The 25976-nt window shown below is 44.9% G+C and overlaps 1 protein-coding gene across 4 annotated transcripts in view; it reads left to right on the forward strand.

The window, feature by feature from the left end:
* The window catches only part of PALLD (palladin, cytoskeletal associated protein), a 345012-nt gene that overhangs the window by 295124 nt on the left and 23912 nt on the right, over positions 1 to 25976 (forward strand). For all 4 annotated transcript variants that reach the window (XM_069744202.1, XM_069744203.1, XM_069744201.1 and 1 more), the window contains 4 exons: positions 6463 to 7149; positions 11484 to 11619; positions 12398 to 12499; positions 15739 to 15960. In XM_069744202.1, coding sequence (XP_069600303.1) covers positions 6463 to 7149; positions 11484 to 11619; positions 12398 to 12499; positions 15739 to 15960 — 1147 coding nt within the window. The remainder of the gene's footprint in view (positions 1 to 6462; positions 7150 to 11483; positions 11620 to 12397; positions 12500 to 15738; positions 15961 to 25976) is intronic.

Raw genomic sequence — 25976 nt, forward strand, 5'->3', positions numbered from 1 at the left:
ATTTTTACAATTCTGACCACTGTCCATTTATGAGGTTATAACTCTGGAACGCTTCAACGGATCCTGATGATTCTGACTGTTTTCTCGTGACATATTGTACTTCATGATAGTGGTAACATTTATTCGATAAGACTTGCGTTTATTTGTGAAAAAAACAGAAATTTTGTGAAAATTTTGAAAATTTCGCAATTTTCCAACCTTGAAGTTTTATGCCCTTAAATCACAGAGATATGTCACACAAAATACTTAATAAGTAACATTTCCCACATGTCTACTTTACATCAGCACAATTTTGGAACCCAAAATCTTTTTTTGTTAGGGAATTATAAGGGTTAAAAGTTGACCAGCAATTTCTGATTTTTACAACACAGTTTTTTTTTAGGGACCACATCTCATTTGAAGTAATTTTGAGGGGTCTATATGATAGAAAATAACCAAGTGTGACACCATTCTAAAAACTGCACCCCTCAAGGTGCTCACAACCACATTTAAGAAGTTTATTAACCCTTCAGATGTTTCACAGGAATTTTTGGAATGTTTAAATAAAAATGAACGTTTTTTTTCACACAAAATTTACTTCAGCTCCAATTTGTTTTATTTTATCAAGGGTAACAGGAGAAAATGGACCCCAAAAGATGTTGTGCAATTTGTCCTGAGTACGCTGATACCCCATATGTGGGGGTAAACCACTGTTTGGGCGCATGGCAGAGCTCGGAAGGGAAGGAGCACTGTTTTACTTTTTCAACCCAGAACTGGCTGGAATTGAGATCGGATGCCATGTCACGTTTGGAGAGCCCCTGATGTGCCTAAACAGTGGAAACCCCCCAATTATAACTGAAACCCTAGCCCTAATCCTAGCCCTAGCCCTAACCCTAATGGGAAAATGGAAATAAACACATTTTTTTAATTTTATTATTTTTCCCTAACAAACCCCTTAATGACAGCCAATACGTCTTTTAACTGACCTGAGATTTAAGAGAATAGCGTGCCCATACAGGTGACAATCCAGCAGCTGTCGGCTGTACACTATAGCTGACAACTTGCTGTATCAGCCACGATCAGTGTTGGCACCGTCCATATCTGTTTAACCCCTTAGATGCTGCTGTCAATAGTGACTACATCATTATAAATGGTTAACAGAGCGTGGGGACTTCCTCTTTATCCCAATTGGTGTCCGCAGATCATGATTGTGTGGTCCTGATGTTTGCGATGGCAATTCATGACCAAGTAGCGGCCTTAGAGTCTGTCGGCTGTTGTAACCTGTTCAGAAGTTACTGACATTTAGGTGGTAAAAATGCACATTTTCATTTGTCATGCCACTTTGCATTAATTCCTGTAAAGCACCTGAAGGGTTAATAAACTACCTGACAGCAGTTTTCAGTATGTCAGGGGGTCCTGTTTTTAAAATGGTATCACGTTTGGGGGTTTCCCAATATATGAGACCCCTAAAGTCAATTCAAACATGGATAGGTCCGTAAAAAAATAAATGTAAATTTCCTTGAAAAAATGAAAAATTGCTGCTACATTTTTAAAGGGAACCTGTCACCCCGTTTTTTGAGATTGAGCTATAAATACTGTTAAATAGGGCCTGCGCTGTGTGTTCCTATAGTGTATGTAGTGTACCCCGATTCCCCATGTATGCTGAGAAATAACTTACCAAAGTCGCCGTTTTCGCCTGTCAATCAGGCTGGTCAGGTCGGGAGGGCGTGGTGACATCGGTGGTTCTTCCTCAGCTTTACGTTGGTGGCGTAGTGGTGAACAAGCAGCGCGCGATCTGCGCTGTAATCCCTTGCATCGGTGGGGGCGGCCATCTTCCTGGGGCCGCGCGTGCGCAGATCGAGTGCTCTGCTGCACGGGGCTTCAGGAAAATGGCCGCGGGATGCCGCGCGTGCGCATTAGAGATCGCGGCGGCCATTTTCCCAAAGCCGAGATGCAAACTCGGCTTTGGGAAAATGGCCGCCACGATCTCTAATGCGCACGCGCGGCATCCCGCGGCCATTTTCCTGAAGCCCCGTGCAGCAGAGCACTCGATCTGCGCACGCGCGGCCCCAGGAAGATGGCCGCCCCCACCGACGAAAGGGATGACAGCGCAGATCGCGCGCTGTGTCTTCACCACTACGCCACCAACGTAAAGCTGAGGAAGAACCAGCGATGTCACCACGCCCTCCCGACCTGACCAGCCTGATTGACAGGCGAAAACGGCGACTTTGGTAAGTTATTTCTCAGCATAGGTGGGGAATCGGGGTACACTACATACACTATAGGAACACACAGCGCAGGCCCTATTTAACAGTATTTATAGCTCAATCTCAAAAAACGGGGTGACAGGTTCCCTTTAAACCTCCTAAAATAAAAGAACATTTTACAAATGGTGCTGATGTAAAGCCGACATGAGGGAAATGTTATTTATTAATGGTTTGCTGTGGTATGACCATCTGGATTAAAGGGATAATCATTCAAACTTTGAAAATTGCTAATTTTTTTAACATTTTTCTCAAATTTTTTTATATTTTTTATAAATAAACACTAAACATATTGACCTAAATTTACCATTATCATAAAGTATAATGTGTCACGAAAAAACATTCTCACAATCACTGGGATTTGTTGAAGTGTTCCAGAGTTATTACCACATAAAGTGACACTGGTCAGATTTAAAAAATTTGGCTCCGTCACTAAGGGGCTAAGGTGGTGATTGAGTGAGGGGGGTTTGATTTACTATTTAAAGCAGGTTTTTTTTTAGCTGATTTTTATGATCGGCAGCCGTCACACACTAAAAGACGCTTTTTATTGCAAAAAAATATTTTGGTCCACAGAGTCATGTGAGGTCTTGTTTTTTGCGGGACGAGTTGATGTTCTTATTGGTAACATTTTCGGGCACGTGACATTTTTTTCATCGCTTTTTATTCTGATTTTTGTGAGGCAGAATGACTAAAAACCAGCTATTCATGAAATTCTTTTGGGGGGGGGGGGGTGTTTATACCGTTTCACATCTGGTAAACTTGATAAAGCATTTTTATTCTTCGGGTCAGTACGATTACAGCGATACCTCATTTATATAATTTTTTTATGTTTTGGCGCTTTTATACGATAAAAAACTATTTTATAGAAAAAATAATTATTTTTGCATCGCTTTATTCTGAGGACTATAACTTTTTTTTTTTTTTTTTTACGCTGATGATGCTGTATGGTGGCTCGTTTTTTGCGGGATAAGATGACATTTTCAGCGGTACCATGGTTATTTATAGCTGTCTTTTTGATCGCATGTTATTCCACTTTTTGTTCGGCGGTATGGTAATAAAGCGTTGTTTTTTGCCTCAGTTTTTTTTTACCGCGTTCACTGAAGGGGTTAACTAGCGGGACAGTTTTATAGGTGGGGTAGTTAAGGACGCGGATACTAAATATGTGTACTTTTATTGTTTTTTATTTAGACCCGGATGTAGCCCTGCGGCCATTTTGGAGCCGGGGCCTGCAGGGAGGAGACGCTCGGTACATGGTGAGCACATCTCCTTGTACCGAGGGTCTCAGGGAAGCCTGCAGGGAGCCCCCTCCCTGCATGATGCTTCCCTGTACTGCCGGAACGCTGCAATCATGTTTGATCGCAGTGTTCCGGGGGTTAATGTGCCAGGAGCGGTCCGTGACTGCGATAGTCAGCTGACACCCGGCCGTGCTCCCCCCGTGGACGCGGCTGATCGCGCTGGACGTACTATCCCGTCACTAGGAATGAAGTCCCAGGTCACCTCGACGGGATAGTACATCCAATGGGATTAAGGGGTTAAACAATTATTTAAATAATAAAAAAACGGCGTGGGGTCCCCCCCCATTTTTGACAACCAGCCTTGCTAAAGCTGACAGCTGGGGGCTGGTATTCTCAGGCTGGTAAGGGGCCATTGATATAGCCCCCCCCAGCCTAAAAATAGCAGCCCACAGCTGCCCAGAAAAGGCACACATATTAGATGCGCCAATTTTGGCGCTTTGCCTGGCTCTTCCCACTTGCCCTGTAGCTGTGGCAAGCAGGGTAATGATGGGTTAATGTCACCTTGCTATTGTAAGGTGACATTAAGCCAGCTTAGTAATGGAGAGGTGTCAATAAGACTCCTATCCAGTACTAATCCGATAGCAGTTAAAGGGTTAAATAAACACACACATGCAGAAAAAAGTCTTTTAATTAAATAAAACCCCACACAGTTTTGCAATCTTTTTATTGTTCTGCCATTCCAAGCAAAGCCCTCGATCTTCTGTAGTAAAAAAAAAAAGGGAAAAAGCATACTCCCTGATCCGTCGTAGTCCGATATAACGAGTGTCCCACGCAGTATCTGGGGGAGATGAAGCTTACAATGGGGAGCGCTGCTAATGCGAACGCCCCCGGCTGTAAGCTACTGGGGAATGAAGGAGACAGAGCGGGCGCAGGCCCTGTAACTAGTGGTGACGTCACCGAGCCTGCGCTCCCTCACAGCCTGACCGGAGGTAACCTCTGCACTGTGGGAAAATGCCGGGGAAGAGGATACCACAGGTAATCTATCTATTCTACCTACAGGAAGTTGCTTTTTTTTTCTGTGTGCACTCAACTTTATTGGCACGCACAAAGAGAAAAAAAAGCATGAAAAAAAGCACCAACAACACGGCAAAAACGCACCTAAACAGCTTCTTTCCTGCCAAGATGATCAGGTTTTGCTGCAGAAAAAAACGCAGAAAAAATGCCCTGTGTGAACTTACCCTCATATTTCCTAAAATAAAAAACAAATTCTCAAAGCTTTGCTGTGAGCCCTATCTTGTTATTACCAAACATCTGTAAGAAATTTTAAGGTCAACATTACGGGGGTTAAAATTCCCCAATTGGCCATCTCCACTTCTCTTTTAATAACACATATTGGTTAACTGGTGATTATGAAATCATCATGTCGTTTGTCCAAAGCTTTCTTTCCATACTCTATCAGTCAGATCCTTCTTTCATTGGTAAAGTATGGTGAATGGCTTCAGATAATTATATATTAATGTTTATAAACAATACTCTGGACTTCTTCTTGTATTGTTTGGCCTATAAATCTATAATTTGTAATAGCATGGCCATTTTATAGTATCATTGGAAAAGCTATTAATCCCCATAATTACTGTTCAGTGGGTTTACATTTCTGGGCTATATACTTTCATAATACTTTCATAATAATTTGGAGATTTAACATAAAATGGTCTTTGTGAGCCTCCTATTTTTATTTTTTTTAGCTTTATTGTACCCATATGTTCTTCCCATAATGGTCCATAATAAAACTAAAGGTACCGTTACACTAAACGATTTACCAACGATCACGACCAGCGATACGACCTGGCCATGATCGTTGGTAATCGTTGTGTGGTCGCTGGGGCGCTGTCACACAGCTGCTGGAGAGAGCGACCAACGATCCGGGGAAAGACTTCGGCATTGTTGAAACTGTCTTCAACTATGCCGAAGTCCCCGGGTAACCAGGGTAAACATCAGGTTACTAAGCGCAGGGCCGCGCTTAGTAACCCGATATTTACCCTGGTTACCATTATAAAAGTAAAAAAAAAAAAACAGTACATGCTTACATTCCGATGTCTGTTACGTCCCCCGGCGTCAGCTTCCCTGCACTGTCAGCGCCGGCCGGCCGTAAAGCAGAGCACAGCGGTGACGTCACCGCTCTGCTTTACGGCCGGCGCTTACACAGTGCAGGGAAGCTGACGGCGGAGGACGTGACAGACATCGGAATGTAAGTATGTACTGTTTTTTGTTTTTTTTTTACTTTTACAATGGTAACCAGGGTAAATATCGGGTTACTAAGAGCGGCCCTGCACTTAGTAACCCAATGTTTACCCTGGTTACAGGTGAACACATCGCTAGATCGGCGTCACACGCTGATCTAGCGATGACAGCGGGGTGATCAGTGACCAAAAAAGGTCCTGATCATTCCCCACGACCAACGATCTCCCAGCAGGGGCCTGATTGTTGGTCGCTGTCACACATAAAGATATCGTTAGCGGGATCGTTGCTACGTCACAAAAAAAGCGTGACGTTGCAACGATATCCTTAACAATATCGTTATGTATGAAGGTACCTTAATCCTCGGTGATGTTACAAAGTACAACAGTGTGATGTGGACAGCTCGTTCAAAGGTGATAATGAAATAATGTTCTCCCTTTCAGACATGGCTCTGAATGTCTAGGTGCCTGCACTCACTGCTTGGCTTCTGGGATGGGTCCATTCTTGGTTCAGGAGAGATGACTCCTCTTCACCACATCTATGCCTTATCTGTCCTACCATCACTGGCTTCAGCTCTGAATCTAGCAGGAATTTCTAAATACCTTTTGGTTTCATGCAGGAGAAATTTATGATCAAGGTTAAGTTGAATATGAATAGCGCAGCATTCCTTCTGTTCCTTCAGTTCCACACTGCTCGAATACCATTGCCCTGCTCATATTTTTTTTTCTTTCTTCTCATTTACCCAGGGATTCTCAGACATTACTGCAACTACAGAATCAAATACTTAAAGAAAAAGAATCTGCTGCTGTGAAACAACCATCAAGTCTTCAGCAGAGTACACCACCTTCACCTTCTTTCCCTCCTCCACCTTCCATCCAGGAACTCGAGGCCAGTCAGTTTATCACTTCACCAACACAAATGAGCGTTCTGAATTCTCACAGTTCTCCGGGGATGCAACCAGCGAGCTCCTTTAACTACGCTCGTCCTAAACAGTTTATTGCTGCTCAGAACATGAGTTCCACCCCAGGCTTTGTGACACCATCTTCTGGGTCTTCTACCTCCAGCCTTCCTTCTCCAACATCAGCACCTCAAAAACCTTTTGGTAGAGCTCCAGTACCACCATTCTCTCAACCATTTTATCCAGAACCGGAAGCATTTTGGTCTCCAACATCATCATCACCGCCACCTCCTCCACCTCCTGTGATGAGTCCTTCTGCAAACTATAGTAGTCAAGATCCATTTCCTCTTCCTCCTCCACCTCCTCCACTTCCAGGTTCTGCCCATTCACCATCCTACAGTCCATCTCTTTCTCCTACTTCAAGAGGATCCAACTCTGGCTACAACCCTGCAGCCTTCCTTAGTTCCATGCTGCCGTCTCAGCCATCACCTGTTTCATTCAATGAGCTTGGTCTTCCAAAAGGTGTAATGCCACCGTAAGTTTATACTGTACCGTAACTCTTCTTGTCATTTTTTTTAGATCATTTTAAAATGTTGTTATAAGTATTGCATATACTATAGCAGAAATCATTATTATAACAAATTTACTTAAATAACATGATAAAAACTGTTAGTTATCCAAATATCCAAATAACTGTACCATGAATGTTCTTTATCTTCATAAAATCCCTGTTGTCTGGGGTTCTACTTCTAAAAAGGTCTATTTTTCTAGGACTATCGCGATCACGTTATTTTGCTGAATTATTTGTTAAAGGATTTGCAAACTTCTGGGACATGTTTCCTTTATTACATTTTTTTTAACTAATCATCACTTTTGTAAAAAAGTTTCATTTCAAAATTTTTGAACATTTTGCTACAGCCTCTAATTATCACAGTACATAGTAGTTAGAGAAATCATGAAATTCATCATTAAAGTTTGTTTTGACTGTAAGGATTGTTACCTTCATGTCTCTTCTTCTGGATTATACCCTAAACTGATTTATAAATAAACTTTTTACCTTTTATTGGTTTCAAATAAGCTTATACGATGGTTCAGGAGAAGAGCAATTAGAAACTGCTGTCAGAGGAACTCCCGATCTTTATTAGTCTACTATGTACTGTGATACACAGAGGCTGTAGAAGAATAAAGGTCTAACATTTTTGATGAAACCGCATGTCAAAGTAATATTTAGCCAAAAAATACAGGGCTAGAAGTAAAAAATATTGTCCAAAGGTATACATGTTGCATTTCAAAGCTATAGTGAAATTTGTGTAAAAGGCACATCACATAAAAGAAAAGCTCTGCAGAATATACTATTGCTACGGAAGTTGTTATAGTTTAAATAATTTTAGTAAGAATGCTGCAATGCAAAAAGCCAAGTGCATGTGTCACATTGTATGTAAAACGCTAATTTTGGTGAGAGGCTTAGATGCAAGACCATTTTATCTAGGAGGTAGCTTGCTTCACCATTAACCAGGCAGATTAAAATTCATTTTCTTAAAGCCAGCGATCAAATAGTCTAAAATAGAGGAGATTTATCTTTTGCTGTTGCGGACTTCTAAAAGACGTGTAACAGCACTCGCCTATCTTCATTAGTATATAATATATTATAATATTCCAGACCAGTGCAGCATATTTGCCCATTCCCGCTTTTTGGCTGTTCCTATCCTGCCTACGAACTGGGACAGCCAAAAAGGTGGGTACAGTGGCGTACTATACCGCCAAGCCGCCACTTCCACCTGGCATCTATGGGATACATACACGATTAGATAGAAAAGTGGAGCCGTCGGTTCTCTCTTCCACCATTCAGCCTGCACATCTGAGTCTAAGTGCAGCAGCCATGATAATGGCACTAGTTCACACTAGAGCCTCAGTTCACACAGTATACAGAGCCGAGCATCATGGCAATGGGGCTAGGTGAGCATTTTTTTGTCGGTCAGTATTTGGGAGTAAGGCTGCAGGGCCATCATTCTGTGTGTAAGGATCTGCTGGGGCATCGTGCTGTGGAGGCCATCATACAGTGTGCGTGGGGCTGTGGGGGCATCATACTGTGTGTGTGTGTGGCTGTATCATACTGTGTGCGTGGGGCTGTGGGGGCATCATACTGTGTGTGTGTGTGTGGCTGTATCATACTGTGTGCGTGGGGCTGTGGGGGCATCATACTGTGTGTGGAGCTGTGGGGGCATCATACTGTGTGTGGGGCTGTGGGGGCATCATACTGTGCGTGGGGCTGTGGGGGCATCATACTGTGTGTGTGTGGAGCATCATATTTGTGGGGGATTTGGTCTGTTAGAGAAACTGGGGTCATCACACTGTAGGCATCATACTGTATGGGGGCATCATACTGTGTGTGCGTGGGGCTGTGGGGGCATCGGGCTGTGGGGGTATCATACTGTGTGTGTGGGGCATTATATTTGTGGGGGAATTAGACTGTTAGAGAGACTATGGCATCATCACACTGTGGGGGCATCCTACTGTGTGTGGGGCTGTGGGGGCATCCTACTGTGTGTGCGTGGGGCTGTGGGGACATCCTACTGTGTGTGCGTGGGGCTGTGGGGACATCCTACTGTGTGTGCGTGGGGCTGTGGGGGTATCATACTGTGTGTGTGGGGCATCATATTTATGGGGGAATTGCACTGTAAGGTTCAGATTGCGTTAGTGCAATCCGTTTAGTGCCTAGCGCTAGCGGATTGCGCTAACGCAATGTGTTGTAAAGGGGTCGCGTAAACGTCCCCGCGCGGGGAATGGACCGCGGGCGCGCCTCGGACGCTGCAAGCAGCGGCACGCCACAAAACACCGGCACATCGTTAGCGCGTGCCGAAAATGGCACGCACTAGTGATGCGCGTCCCCATTGCTATTAATGGGCGCGCTAACGGACGCGTTGCACGGCGTTAATTTCGCTGTGCAACGCTGTCCGTTAGCGCGGTCCTATTATTAACGCAATGGGAATGAGACTATGGGGGCATCACACTTTGTGGGGGCATCATACTGTGTGTGGAGCTGTGGGGACATCATACTGTTTGTGTGTGGGGCATCATATTTATGGGGGAATTGCACTGTTAGAGAGACTATGGGGGCATCACACTGTGTGGGGGGCATCATACTGTGGGTTAAGCAGTTGATTAAGGTACATCCTAGTTTATACGTAAGGGTAAATAACAGGAGGGTTATGATTTGCAGCTTTTGTACATTTTGTATGGTGTGATTAGTTGCTACTGATAAGAATACATGTCCCAGTAAGGCATATTGCAACGTATTAGTAGTAGGAGTGGGTCCGCATTCTTAATTCTGTTAAATATTACGTGATAGAATAATAATGAGCACAATTAAGCTTGACTTGTCAATTCGACTCCTCACAACAGTAACGACCTCTCACGTGGTCCCTTGGAAGAATGATTTGCCCACCCCAGGCAGTGAATGGAGATGGGGACCCTATTAAAGCATAATCATTTAACATTATGATCGTGTTGCCTGACTGAGCACTTATTTACTGATACAAATCCATAAAAGTTCGAAAAAAGTTGAACAGTTTTAGAAAAAAGATTAAACTAAAAGTGGAGAAATCATTATTAGTATGTAACCAGCAAGGAATGTGACGTGTATTGAGAGCAATCTGGATGTGGTTACAGTAATTCCCGGCGTCTGTTGTCGTGATGGTTGGGATCACATGTAACGTCCTATTTCCCAGAAAGGAAGGTGCTGCGGTCCTGCCTGTCATGTGACGGCTGGATATACGGTAATCATTTAATACGCTGTGCTTGGCGCCCACCCGTAATGTTTATCAGTATCTGATATCTCGGAGGCACAATCTATCCGAGCTTGGACCTGACTCAATTTTCCATTATTTCTCTTAGGGAAGCTGGATTTGTATCCTCTCCAGTCAGAGCCATGAACATTAGTAATGGAAAAGTATTGCAAATGTTTATTTTTAGAATTTACTATTGTGAAGGTGGCAATTATAGTATTAGTATGGATACATTACTGTGACCAGTACAGGGTTCAGGGACTAGAAATGTGTCATTTCAACATGTTTAATTCCATCTTTAAAGGGTCTGTCACCCCCTCCCCCAACTTAATTTTCTTAGTACTCAGTCATATAGGAGATGTAGCCCCCATAAAAATCCTAGCTTTAGTGTTCTAATTAATTCTTGACTTTAGGCTGCAGAAACCACTGGTTAATTAATATGCAACTTATGGTGCTGGGTGCCTCAAGAAAGTCGTGCTAACTTTGGGGGCAGAATGGGGCACTGATTATTGGGCCATGCCATGGGTACACCAAGCTAGTTGCATATTGATTAAACAGTGTTTTTGGTACTAAAGGCAAAGACTAGTATGCTAAAGGTATGCTTTATATAGGGGCTAAGTCCCCTATATGACTGTGTACTTGGTTTCTTAGTGTCAGACTCCCCTTAAATTTGTACTGGGTGTTACAAGTTGAGGTTGTTTCCTACAGACTGACGCTGACCAGTCAGTGCTGGCATGTGCCCGACTGTATAGGGACACGCCATTTAGAAAGGGGTAATGGCAGCACCCAGCTCTCTATATGTTCCTACATTTTCAGGAGTAATAACAATGGAACGGCACAATACAGAATTATATAAATGCACAGATCCGGTATTGTCACATTATGTATCTGCTATCCAGAGAGCTCTGCTGCTCTTTATATGGTTCAGCTGACGGCCACCAATTTTTCCCAGACTGTTGTCTAATTTTTCTGAAGAATTTGCATCCATATCTCTGCATAAGACTACTAGTAGTGTTCTGTATGTGAAGACTGTGCTGGATGAATAGTGCAAGTGACTACTGTCATATTCTGTTTCCTCTGTTAGTGGCTTTCCAAAGAAAGCTGGCCGGACTGCCCGTATAGCATCTGACGAGGAGATTCAGGGGACAAAAGATGCCGTCATTCAAGATCTGGAGAGAAAACTCCGCTTCAAAGAGGAACTTCTAAACAACGGACAACCGGTACTATTATGGGTGATGTCCTCCTACTGCCTGACATTCCAGTTACGTTTTAGGACACTTAAAGGGGTTCTTCTTGCATTCGATATTGATGACCTGTCCTTATGATAGGTCATCAATGTTACAATGGTGGGAATTTGAAACCATCACCGATCAGGTGCTAGCCAGATGAAAACATTGAACAGTGCTGCACTGCATTTCTCCATTCATTGTGTAACGTCTGCTGCCAAGCACTGCAGAACATCTCCTATTCCTGAGAGAAGGCGCTGATCTGCTGTACCCCACAATGGACTCTACACATTGCATAGAGCTGCTTAGTTTGAGTCTTTTCAGTGTTTTTATACAACTTCTGCTGGAGCTTTTAACACCTAATCAGTGTGGGTGCTGGGTGGTGGACCCCCATTGATCTGATAGTGAGGACCTATGGCAAGGACGAGTCATCAGTATCATGAGCTAGAGAACCCCCCAAAAGTAGATTGACATCTTAGTGCCTGTAAACCATTGCGATTGATAATTGGCAGTGATCTTGCAACATGTAATTCAGTGCTGCCCATTTTGGTTAGAAAATGTCCATCACGACTGTCTCATAAATGGACGGTCTCATGAAGACCACAACACGTCTATCGAAGGCCCTGTTAGGGAAAGCAAACGTTATAGCGGAAAGTCCCCTACTTGGGACCACTCTATGGGCCACAACAGTTGCTTTTTCAGTTTCCCATTAACACTTATCTGAATAGAATTTGTTAGTTTGTTAATCTACTTTCTTTTTACCTCTCCTAAGAAATTGACATATGAGGAGAAAATGGCGCGACGACTGCTGGGCGCTGACAATGCAGCAACAGTTTTTAACCTCCAGGAGCCAGAAGATGATTTTAATTCACAGGTAGAAATTAATATCTGTTTCTCCTAAACTGATCACTGACACCACCTATAGGAGGAACACACATTTTACTGAAGGGCTACTGGGCATACATGAAGGCAGCCTTCCCTGTGTGTCGAGTGGAAACAGGAAATCAATGTCCCAGAAATAACCGAATTTTCGGAAGCAAGTTATGGCTCCATCATTGAGTAGAGAGGCGCTACATGTCAGCGGTTCATCCATAATGTGTGTTTTATAGTTTAGCCTTTACCTTTGTGCATGTGCACGGTCTAATTCTTACAGAAGAAAGCCCCCATAATTGTACAGGAGTCTCATCGCCTCTAGGTTTTATATAGTGTGCATTTTGTATACCTAAAGGGAACATACACTGGCATTAAAGAGGTTGTTCAGGACTAAGTATTGTTTTATACTATTTATCTCAGTGGAATGTATTTTTGTAATATACGGTATATCTTCTCATGGATCTGCTCTTCTTGGTACCGGTCACATGACAGGACATTGCCAGATTTTGTACCATCATGAAAATTATTTACCCTGCTGGAGCTTTGCGCCACAAATTACTTGTCATCCTAAGTAACACTTATAACGTCATGTACATTCTTGTGATTTAATTATTTTTTTTTTTAGACCTGAACAATCCCTTTTTAAGTGTTTTTGTATTTTAACAGAGCCTGTATTTAACACAGCTTGAATGCTAGCTCAAATAGATATGTATAATATAAGTGAGTACATCCTCAGCTTTAAAGGTGCAGTCCACTGCATTTCTATTGATGGCTTATGCTTGGGGTAGGCGTCCCTGCTTGTCCGCTGTTTCTACAGTGGCCAGATGTGACCAGCTGCACAGCTCGCTCGCGTATGAATGACTGGAGCTGAATCTGCAATACCTCGCTGCGGCCATTGTACAGGTATCGGAGCTGTGCTGTTCCTCTCAGCAGCTGCTCACATCCGACTAATGCTGGCACCAGGAAGAGCTGATCGGCAGGATTGCCAGGTGTCGCACCCCCACCAGTCTGATATTGATGATCAATCTATCGAAGGATAAGCCATCAATATAAAAGTACGGGACAACCTCTTCAAGTGTAATCTTCTGCACCACGATCATTGATTACATGGCAAGAAGAACACAGAGCCTGCTGCTCTTCTAGAGGATCGCTTAACAATCCAATGAGTTTGTGCCAGTTGACCCTGACAGATGATAGGGTTCGGGGAAAAGGGCATAAAACTCCGAACTCATGCCAGATTGGTAGTCTGCATCTAAAACTTTTAGATTTATTGTTTTTTAAGAAAACTCCCACACCGCAGTGGAGAAATCTCTGCTATCAGTAGAAGGGCACGTGGCGATACAGTAACCATTTCCATTCTGTAAGCTCTCACCTTCTTTTCTACCTTTGCAGGAAGTTTCCTCTGTTTCCTCTCTTGATGCTTCTGTAGAGAGCCCTCTTGACCTGCAGAAGGTTACTATCCCCCTGGCTTTCATCTCTGCACTTACACGGACCCTTATTCTCACTAAACACTCTACATTGTGTTGATTTTGGCTGTTTTAACATATGATGTCATGAGATGCCAATGACTGTATTATTTTGTGTAACCTTTTTGGTAAGAAAATGGTTAATTATGTTACCGGAAACCGAATTAAAACCCTGTGTGTGAAGACTGCATCAGTCCTCACGATGTGCCCGTCACGCATGCCATAAAACGTTTTATTTGCATGGCGCCACTGTTTTGTTTAGTTTCACTAAACGTCTTTGAGTGCGGCACCAGCTAAAATCCACCTGTATTGACTCAACCTTTACTGGTGTCCATACATGAACTGGTTTTGTGTGTCTGCCCTGCGTCATCCCCAGATAACCATGTGGAGTGTGATCATTTTCCCAAAGAAAAGTAATAGAAAGTCTAGGGGAACGCCATATGCTAGAAATACTACTGGCAACAATAGCCCAGTAAATACCTGAAATTCCTCACCTAAAAATAGTCATCCCATGTTACCTCCTTATTATACTGTTATTTTATCATTGTACAGCTATGTACATAGTCTTACCTGCATTTATGCCTTCTGTGCTCCATAAGCAAAATGCCAAAATGTAGACGGACAGTTCTGTTCTTGTCTGGTAAAATGCAGGAAGCTATTGACTTGTCGTGCTCTGGGTAGAAGAAATGAGGGAATGGATTTGTAGGACCTAGGTCCAGCAACCCCCCATCAGTATTCCTTGGCTGCTGGATGGGAGCGTTGTGAAATGCCTTAACCGTGCTGTCCTACCGGGGCCTCCCCTGATTAGCGGGCCCAGGACAACATCATAACACCACACCGATGACATACAAATCATAAGAAGTGCCGGGGATTTCAGCAGGTACGGGGCGGTTTGCAGGACTCCCGTCTTTTGGGCATGGAACTGACGTGGCCGCTGGATCAGGGTTCTGTGAAATTATTCCCTTACCTCTATTAGCGAGCCCAGTTCCAAGCATGGAAATTCTGCAGTATGCAGTCTGTCAATTACTATCATAGTTAGGATGATGGACAGGGACTCAAATAGTTTGACGGTAAAGATAAATACCTTACAGTGGTTTTCTTACCTTTTCTCTTGGCTCAACACACCAGAAATGAGTGCCACCTCCTACCCTTCTAGTCATTATGTGACCCTCAGCGTTGGTCTGTTGTACATTCCTTTACTGTGCTGCAAGGAGAACTGACACCAAAAAAGAGCCTAAATGTAAAAGCCCCCATAACATAGGGGCCTAGAGAGCAGCCATCAGATCCAGGTATTCCTATGACACATTACGGGACGGCGTCTGTCTCCCAGGCTGACATAACACTACCACATTGTTTTTCACCGGTGACATTTACGGGCCAATAAATACATAGACTGTACTTACAGACTAAGATTTCCCTTCATCCATCTCCCCCGAGATGACACATCATCCATAAGGTGTGACGGCCAAATGTGAGTGTCAGAAATGTATCTTTGTTGCTTCCTGTGGGCAGACTATAATCTACCACTCTTTATTAGACAGCGGCAGGATATTTCCGGTATGGATTGCAGTGCTGGATGTAATAAAAAGCCCTGGTGTTCTGCTCTCCGAATGAGGGGCTACCTTGTGGTGAAGCTAGGAGTCCACCAGTGTGATTGAACTCAGTTTTTAGTTTAAACGTTCTTTTACTTTAGGCCTTTACCAGGAATATGAAGCAGAGACAACATCTAATACTTGCAGGCTTAATAAGTAAACCTTTTTTTCCAATCTGGCAGGAATACAAAGTGTCCAGCTTCGAGCAGAGACTTATCAGCGAGATCGAATATCGTCTCGAGAGGTCTGCTGCTGAGGAATCGGATGATGACGTGGAACATGGAGAAGACGTTGCCGAGGACAGTGTTCCTCCTCAGTTTGAGACTAAATTGAAGCATTACAAAATATTTGAAGGGATGTCCGCTACCTTCACCTGCAAGGTCACCGGCAATCCAAAGCCAAAGGTGAGGAAGTCGGACTCGAATCTCTGGAAGAGGTGGTGGGACTCAGTTTACTTCACTGCTCTTTTCCCGATGGAATTGTTCATGTAGTTACCTCCACTCATATCTAAATATCCTGAAACCTTGTGCTGGTTGCCCTTAGAGAAAGACACAGGGTACATAAATTGTATGGAAATTTAAAAAAAAATCATTTTGGGGGCGAAAGGATAAGGAAAAAAACAACTTGTGCATTTCAATGTAATATGTCTGTCAGTGTAGACAGACAGGCATCTTATTGGGTGTTGTCAGATCCCCCCAGCTGCCATCAAAGCCAACCAGCGCCCTGATGTCATATCGCTAGAGGGGTCAGCTGATGGAGTGACCGCAACCCAGCATCACGTTAATTGGGGTTGTTTGGCTTTGGTGACTAGTCAGATGCCACTTAAGTGCCGCAGCATTAACTGCAGCATCTAAGGGGTTATACTGATAGCATCAGAGCCATTAGATGGGTTGGTAGCTATTACTCATCAAATGGGACATATGTGTGCTATCCCAATAACATACGTCTACACCAATCTGCGGAAAGTGCTGCAGTGGTGGCTGCATCAGTAGGTAAGTACTTCTTCTCTTATTTTTAAATAGATAAAGTCTATGGGTCATTTTTATGAAAGCGAACAATCCGTTTATTCACATTTTATTGGTTTATATTCCCTGGTTTTGTGTATATGACAAATTTGTTCTGTTCTTGGGTTTTTTACATAGTAACATAGTAACATAGTTAGTAAGGCCGAAAAAAGACATTTATCCATCCAGTTCAGCCTATATTCCATCATAATAAATCCCCAGATCTACGTCCTTCTACAGAACCTAATAATTGTATGATACAATATTGTTCTGCTCCAGGAAGACATCCAGGCCTCTCTTGAACCCCTCGACTGAGTTCGCCATCACCACCTCCTCAGGCAAGCAATTCCAGATTCTCACTGCCCTAACAGTAAAGAATCCTCTTCTATGTTGGTGGAAAAACCTTCTCTCCTCCAGACGCAAAGAATGCCCCCTTGTGCCCGTCACCTTCCTTGGTATAAACAGATCCTCAGCGAGATATTTGTATTGTCCCCTTATATACTTATACATGGTTATTAGATCGCCCCTCAGTCGTCTTTTTTCTAGACTAAATAATCCTAATTTCGCTAATCTATCTGGGTATTGTAGTTCTCCCATCCCCTTTATTAATTTTGTTGCCCTCCTTTGTACTCTCTCTAGTTCCATTATATCCTTCCTGAGCACCGGTGCCCAAAACTGGACACAGTACTCCATGTGTGGTCTAACTAGGGATTTGTACAGAGGCAGTATAATGCTCTCATCATGTGTATCCAGACCTCTTTTAATGCACCCCATGATCCTGTTTGCCTTGGCAGCTGCTGCCTGGCACTGGCTGCTCCAGGTAAGTTTATCATTAACTAGGATCCCCAAGTCCTTCTCCCTGTCAGATTTACCCAGTGGTTTCCCGAGTGTTTTACCCAGTGTGTTTAGTGTGTTTTACCCAGTGTGTTTAGTTTTCCTTATCTGGAACTTTTTTTTAGTGATGGGACATTAGAGTGCTTTTTAAGCTTACCTGGCAATAATACATTTATTACCAAGAGGAATGTGTACCAGTCGTCTGAACTGCATCGGGATCCTACCCTGTGGTAACTGGAAACCAGCAGAATTTGGCTTTAGATATGGATAGGTAATATTGGTAAAAAGAGATGATTCCCACAGCAACTGAACAAGCCATTTGGAGGTGTTATTATTAGACATCTGTGAATCATGTACGTGTTCTAGTCGTGCTTTTCATGGATAGAATATGTACTCTCCAATGTCATGGTTCTATAGGGTTAATCTCCAAGTGAATAGCATTTAACCCTGTGTAGCCTGCTAACCGGAGCAGTAGCTACAGGGAGAAAATGAAGTTCTATTCTCCTATGCAGCCTCTTGCTTTCAGCCATCGGGATAGTGACGTTTGGTGTGACTGTCGCCCCTCATTATACAGCGAGCGCACTGTAATCACTCCCCGGCACTTAGATTGACAGCCTTCTCTGCAGTGTGCGTGTGCAGCGAGTGTTTGTATAGCTGTCAGTCACGCGCCAGGGAGTGATCACAGCGCCCTTAATGTGCAGTTAGCGGTGACTGTAACTTTGCGCTACCTGCATCATTAAGATGACTGAAAGCGAGTGGCTGCTGAGCTAATACATCTTCATTTTCTCCCTTTAGCCACTTCTCTAGTATGCCGGCTATACAGGATTTAGACACTATTTACCTGCAGATTAACCCTATATCTGCAGGTAGATACCTTTTCTGGAGGTGACAAGTTCCCTTTAACATTGCACATTACTTAGAGGTTCCTGTGGTTACTGACAATCGCCTCTCCCCACAGTATATACTGATCATTATAATCAGTTTCATCTGCTCATTACGGTTTATCTCTTGGCTTGTGTTCCTTTGTGTTCTCTTAAATAGCTTTGTCTTGAAGAGTCATGTTTTCCCCTGATAATCCTCCCCATCACAGGAGTGTAAACCACATACAAGACCTAGTCAGCCACATCTGTGTTCTATCAAGCGGCCGCCGCTCATATATGTTATATATCTATCTAGATATGTGCGTTTGATTTAAAGGGTGTTAAACCGGAGGAGGTTTAGGGAAGGTGTAGGAAGTTATTTTATAGTGTGTGCTTTTTTATTGCTATGTTATCTGTGTACCAGATGCAGTACGCAGTATGACCTTCCATTTTTTTCTTTAAGCGACCGTGCATACAGGTTTGGGCATCAAGTGGTACACCCCCAGTGACCAGAACATGATTTCTAACAGTGTGTTTAAATGGCTTGTCCAGTTTTATAGAAAATTGGCCTCCAGGCTGCGTGTGCTTTAAAATAACAAACCAAGCAACACTTGCCTACGAAGCGCCGGCTGTACTCTGCTCCCGGAGTTTTTTGTTGATCGGACTAAAGCGATGACATCCCAACATGTGACCGCTGCATCCAATCACTGGTCTCAGTGGTCATCCAGGTTTGTGATTGGCTACCATGGCCCTGACCGCAAATAACTCTAGGGAGCACTTGCGGTGGTGTCCTCTGTAGGGAAGTGCTGCAAATTAATTCTCGTCAATATTAATATATAATTACAATCAATCTTAAAAATTAAAATTACATCACTTAATATTGAGCAGAATTAAGTTTGCTGACATCCCTTATATACAGTATGAGCCCCTCACATGGCCCCCTCTATACCGTATGAACCCACATTTACCCTCCCTTTATTACATACCCCCTCATATACAGTTTGAGCCCACACATATCCTCCCTTTATTCAGTATGAGCCCACACATATCCTCCTTTTATTCAGTATGAGCCCTCACATAGCCCCCTTTATACAGGCACACATCCCATATGTACAGGCACACATCCCGTGTGTACAGGCACGCATCCCGTGTGTACAGGCACGCATCCAGTGTGTACAGGCACGCATCCCGTGTGTACAGGCACGCATCCCGTGTGTACAGGCACGCATCCCGTGTGTACAGGCACGCATCCCGTGTGTACAGGCACGCATCCCGTGTGTACAGGCACGCATCCCGTGTGTACAGGCACGCATCCCATGTGTACAGGCACACATCCCATATGTACAGGCACGCATCCCGTGTGTACAGGCACGCATCCCGTGTGTACAGGCACGCATCCCGTGTGTACAGGCACGCATCCCGTGTGTACAGGCACGCATCCCGTGTGTACAGGCACGCATCCCGTGTGTACAGGCACGCATCCCGTGTGTACAGGCACGCATCCCGTGTGTACAGGCACACATCCCATGTGTACAGGCACGCATCCCGTGTGTACAGGCACGCATCCCGTGTGTACAGGCACGCATCCCGTGTGTACAGGCACGCATCCCATGTGTACAGGCACACATCCCATATGTACAGGCACACATCCCGTGTGTACAGGCACGCATCCCATGTGTACAGGCACACATCCCATATGTACAGGCACACATCCCATATGTACAGGCACGCATCCCGTGTGTACAGGCACGCATCCCGTGTGTACAGGCACGCATCCCGTGTGTACAGGCACGCATCCCTTGTGTACAGGCACGCATCCCATGTGTACAGGCACGCATCCCATATGTACAGGCACACATCCCGTGTGTACAGGCACGCATCCCGTGTGTACAGGCACGCATCCCGTGTGTACAGGCACGCATCCCGTGTGTACAGGCACGCATCCCTTGTGTACAGGCACGCATCCCATGTGTACAGGCACGCATCCCATGTGTACAGGCACACATCCCATATGTACAGGCACGCATCCCGTGTGTACAGGCACGCATCCCGTGTGTACAGGCACGCATCCCGTGTGTACAGGCACGCATCCCGTATGTACAGGCACACATCCCATATATACAAGCACACATCCCATGTGTACAGGCACACATCCCATGTGTACAGGCACGCATCCCATATGTGCAGGCACACATCCCATACACATAAAACACCACATACCCGCCTCGCACCCGTTCCCTCTATGCTCTTCTCTGGTCTCTTGTGCACCGACTCTGTAAAGCAGATGTAGTGATGTGATCGCGTCTGTTGTCTGTCGCACACCCTGATTGGTGGAAGAAGGTGCCGGCGGCTCCATCCTAGACCATTGTATTCACCACTGTCTGCACATCAGGATGGGGAGAGCATGGCGCAGTGTTCAGCACATTGGCTGTCTCGGTCTGCGGGGCGGACTGCAACAGTTGGAGGGCCGGATGTTGCCCGCTGGCTCCACTTTGCCCAGGTCTGCCATAGTCCATTTTTTATGAAACTGTTTAAACACTTTGATATTAGTTGATTATTGGCGTTATGTCTGTGACCATTTTATTCTGTACTGCTATTTTATTAGTGTAGTCAGTTGCCTTTATCTGGAGCTGTTCTTTAGAGCGAGGACATCAGAGCGCATTGTAAGCTTGCTTGGCAATATGACTATATTAATGACGGAGAAGAATGCATATCTAATATGCCCAGGACTTTCCCCAGACAATAAATGCAGTGTATGTTCACATACCACAGGTGAATACCTCAATGCCTGGAAGTATGTACCACAACAAAGCGAACCTGTCACATACACCCAGGAACCAATTCTAAGTATTGCATTATTGGCAAACAGACAGAACTTTATAGAAATGAAGGATTCAATTTGTTTTCCACCTGGAAACATGTGCACATTTTAATTATATTTTTTGTAGGATTAGTTTTGGTAATTTGCAGTCCATGTTGTATTTGGAAGACATATTGGCCATACTCCTTAATAAATGTTGAATGTTCCATCCTAGACTAGCAGAAAAGTCCGCCCATTACTGAGTCCTCGCAGACTTTTTTTTTACTTGCAGTGAATGGGACCTTTCTTCTCCTCTCTCCACGTTACTCTTCAGAAACTTGAGATCAATGAAAGTCATAAAGGGATATTTCTTATCCTTGGGAAAATTATTCGGGTTGGCGGATTGCAGCGTTCGTACACTTTACAGACACAGCAACAGTATCGTAGCAACCTGTTTATTAGACAATACGCTGCACATTCCAGCAGTAAACTATTAGCATCCACGCAGGGTTCGGACATGTCTGATGTGGTTTAAAGAAGCCCATTGAAAGTTTTTTTAAGCATATAAAAAGCCAGCATATAATTTATGTGATTACATACATCCCCACTTTTACATCAGCTCATGCTAAATCTGAGAAACTATGTAAATGCCTTGTGCAAACAGCCGTAATTCCTTGGCATTGCCAGTTGTAGCCCATGTGATTCCCCTCCTTAGACTGTGTTCACACAATATGGCCGTAAGGATTTATTTTACAGATTGGTATTGTGACAAATTCCTTGGCGCGCTTCTATCGCAATTGTGCCTGCAGTATGTGGATAAACCCTTTAAGTTGCCTTCATTAGCTGCAATCTCATCAATTGGCATTCTGTAACGTTCCAGCTAATCCCCAATAAAGTGATTAGTGACTGAGCTGCAATACCGGGTTCAACCACAGCCAATACTGGCGCTGTTTGTGCAGAAGAGATAGGTCATTTAGTTTGTGCAAATTGTATTAAGGGTTGTCTCCTCACACTTTGCATCATTTTGCAGCCACTTCCAGAATCCACTTTTTTAGTGGAAGCCAATGCCAGCCAGACATTTAGGCCGGGATCACACACAGCGAGATACGGCCGAGTCTCGCAGGTTAAAACCAAGCTCTGGCATCGGTACTCTAGAGCAGAGCGTGCAGCCGCACAGCAATACATGGAGGTTCACGCTCCGCTCCGGAGTGCCGGTGCCAGAGCTTGTTTTTAACCTGCGAGACTCGGCCGTATCTCGCTGTAGTGTGACTCCAGCCTTAGAGTAGTAGAGTTCACATTTCTTTGGCCTGGCATCCAGTTTTCTCCTCCTTGTCAGCCTAGGAAATATCAGAGGTGCACTAGATGGCGGATGCAGAAGTGAAGACTGCCAAGTTTGGCTGCTTCAGATGACTGGACTGGGACGGCACATAGTGTCAGACTGAGGTGCCAAAGGCCCACCAGAAACATCAACTCCAGGGTCCCACTTTGCAGCTTCATACAAATGTTTTTATCCTCATTCATAAAATTTGTATAGCAATAAATTGGGTAGATTGTTAAATGAATAAGATGCTGACATTGTCTTTACATAGCGAATCAAGAATATTATGCAATGTACTGCTCATATAAGAGGGTGGTGGCCCACTCTTGGACAAGGGCCCACCGGGGGATTCTCCTGTGGGTCAGTCCAAGCCTGATGGCACATATCGTTTTGCTCACTGACCATCTTAGTGGAGTGTAGTACGCTGTGAATAGGCAGAAAGCTGCCAATCAGTGATGAGGGGGGATTATACTAGAGCTCATGAATATGAAGGACTGCCTCACAGCAGGTTTACTCATCCTTTGGTGATTAACTGCTGATTAAAACAGTGATTTTATCAAAACTGCAGCAAGCAGCCCAGTAAGTGACACATCACTGGAATTGGGGTATCTGTCACCACATTATACTGCTCTCAGATTAGGTAGCAAAAACCTGGTGCCAGATTCCCTTTAGCAACAAAGGAAGAGAGCTTTATGTTGCCTACAGACTATTACCATTTACCGATGTCCTGATGTTGTAAAACTTGGAACGTCCTGTACAGCAGACACAATGAGTGAGCGCTGTGCTCATACAGCCAAGGGCTTGGAAGGTACAGCTAAGTACGGACGATGCAGGATTTATTGTGCTTTCATCTGTGTCCAATTACGTGATTCATCGTCTTTATAAAGCAGCAGTAGTAGGACATGACCGGCAGGATGGAAACTTCTGGTACTCCATACCAAAGCTGCTGTCATACCTACTTTTATATAACTTGGAGAATATCTTTGTCGTTATCTACAGATATAACTGGCGTCTGCCACCTCACTATGCAAGTGAAGAAGCTGCGGAGACACCATCACGTGTTTCTCGACGCAAGCAGTGAATAGCCAGGCCTTTCCCCGGGAAGGAACAACCACGGGAAGGGCAGCATCCTAAGAAGGAAAGCCACCTATGCCAAGCATGGTATCCATCCACAGACAGCTGTTTCGGGGTTTTTGCCCCTCATCAGTGTGGAGTAGGAATCTGGCTATTAGGAGCAGTGCCTAGTAAAAAGGCTATAAAGACACAGATGATTGGCCTCGGGGAGACCAAAACATCCAACACCGCGGAGACACCATCACGTGTTTCTCAACGCAGTGATTCCAGAACACTGCCCCCATCCCTTATGGGAAATATGCAGATGCAAGTGAAGAAGCTGCGGAGACACCATCACGTGTTTCTCGACGCAAGCAGTGAATAGCCAGGCCTTTCCCCGGGAAGGAACAACCACGGGAAGGGCAGCATCCTAAGAAGGAAAGCCACCTATGCCAAGCATGGTATCCATCCACAGACAGCTGTTTCGGGGTTTTTGCCCCTCATCAGTGTGGAGTAGGAATCTGGCTATTAGGAGCAGTGCCTAGTAAAAAGGCTATAAAGACACAGATGATTGGCCTCGGGGAGACCAAAACATCCAACACCGCGGAGACACCATCACGTGTTTCTCAACGCAGTGATTCCAGAACACTGCCCCCATCCCTTATGGGAAATATGCAGATGCAAGTGAAGAAGCTGCGGAGACACCATCACGTGTTTCTCGACGCAAGCAGTGAATAGCCAGGCCTTTCCCCGGGAAGGAACAACCACGGGAAGGGCAGCATCCTAAGAAGGAAAGCCACCTATGCCAAGCATGGTATCCATCCACAGACAGCTGTTTCGGGGTTTTTGCCCCTCATCAGTGTGGAGTAGGAATCTGGCTATTAGGAGCAGTGCCTAGTAAAAAGGCTATAAAGACACAGATGATTGGCCTCAGGGAGACCAAAACATCCAACACCGCGGAGACACCATCACGTGTTTCTCAACGCAGTGATTCCAGAACACTGCCCCCATCCCTTATGGGAAATATGCAGATGCAAGTGAAGAAGCTGCGGAGACACCATCACGTGTTTCTCGACGCAAGCAGTGAATAGCCAGGCCTTTCCCCGGGAAGGAACAACCACGGGAAGGGCAGCATCCTAAGAAGGAAAGCCACCTATGCCAAGCATGGTATCCATCCACAGACAGCTGTTTCGGGGTTTTTGCCCCTCATCAGTGTGGAGTAGGAATCTGGCTATTAGGAGCAGTGCCTAGTAAAAAGGCTATAAAGACACAGATGATTGGCCTCGGGGAGACCAAAACATCCAACACCGCGGAGACACCATCACGTGTTTCTCAACGCAGTGATTCCAGAACACTGCCCCCATCCCTTATGGGAAATATGCAGATGCAAGTGAAGAAGCTGCGGAGACACCATCACGTGTTTCTCGACGCAAGCAGTGAATAGCCAGGCCTTTCCCCGGGAAGGAACAACCACGGGAAGGGCAGCATCCTAAGAAGGAAAGCCACCTATGCCAAGCATGGTATCCATCCACAGACAGCTGTTTCGGGGTTTTTGCCCCTCATCAGTGTGGAGTAGGAATCTGGCTATTAGGAGCAGTGCCTAGTAAAAAGGCTATAAAGACACAGATGATTGGCCTCGGGGAGACCAAAACATCCAACACTGCGGAGACACCATCACGTGTTTCTCAACGCAGTGATTCCAGAACACTGCCCCCATCCCTTATGGGAAATATGCAGATGCAAGTGAAGAAGCTGCGGAGACACCATCACGTGTTTCTCGACGCAAGCAGTGAATAGCCAGGCCTTTCCCCGGGAAGGAACAACCACGGGAAGGGCAGCATCCTAAGAAGGAAAGCCACCTATGCCAAGCATGGTATCCATCCACAGACAGCTGTTTCGGGGTTTTTGCCCCTCATCAGTGTGGAGTAGGAATCTGGCTATTAGGAGCAGTGCCTAGTAAAAAGGCTATAAAGACACAGATGATTGGCCTCGGGGAGACCAAAACATCCAACACCGCGGAGACACCATCACGTGTTTCTCAACGCAGTGATTCCAGAACACTGCCCCCATCCCTTATGGGAAATATGCAGATGCAAGTGAAGAAGCTGCGGAGACACCATCACGTGTTTCTCGACGCAAGCAGTGAATAGCCAGGCCTTTCCCCGGGAAGGAACAACCACGGGAAGGGCAGCATCCTAAGAAGGAAAGCCACCTATGCCAAGCATGGTATCCATCCACAGACAGCTGTTTCGGGGTTTTTGCCCCTCATCAGTGTGGAGTAGGAATCTGGCTATTAGGAGCAGTGCCTAGTGAAAAGGCTATAAAGACACAGATGATTGGCCTCGGGGAGACCAAAACATCCAACACCGCGGAGACACCATCACGTGTTTCTCAACGCAGTGATTCCAGAACACTGCCCCCATCCCTTATGGGAAATATGCAGATGCAAGTGAAGAAGCTGCGGAGACACCATCACGTGTTTCTCGACGCAAGCAGTGAATAGCCAGGCCTTTCCCCGGGAAGGAACAACCACGGGAAGGGCAGCATCCTA

The sequence above is a fragment of the Ranitomeya imitator genome, chromosome 1, assembly GCF_032444005.1.
Source record: "Ranitomeya imitator isolate aRanImi1 chromosome 1, aRanImi1.pri, whole genome shotgun sequence".
Taxonomy (NCBI): domain Eukaryota; kingdom Metazoa; phylum Chordata; class Amphibia; order Anura; family Dendrobatidae; genus Ranitomeya; species Ranitomeya imitator.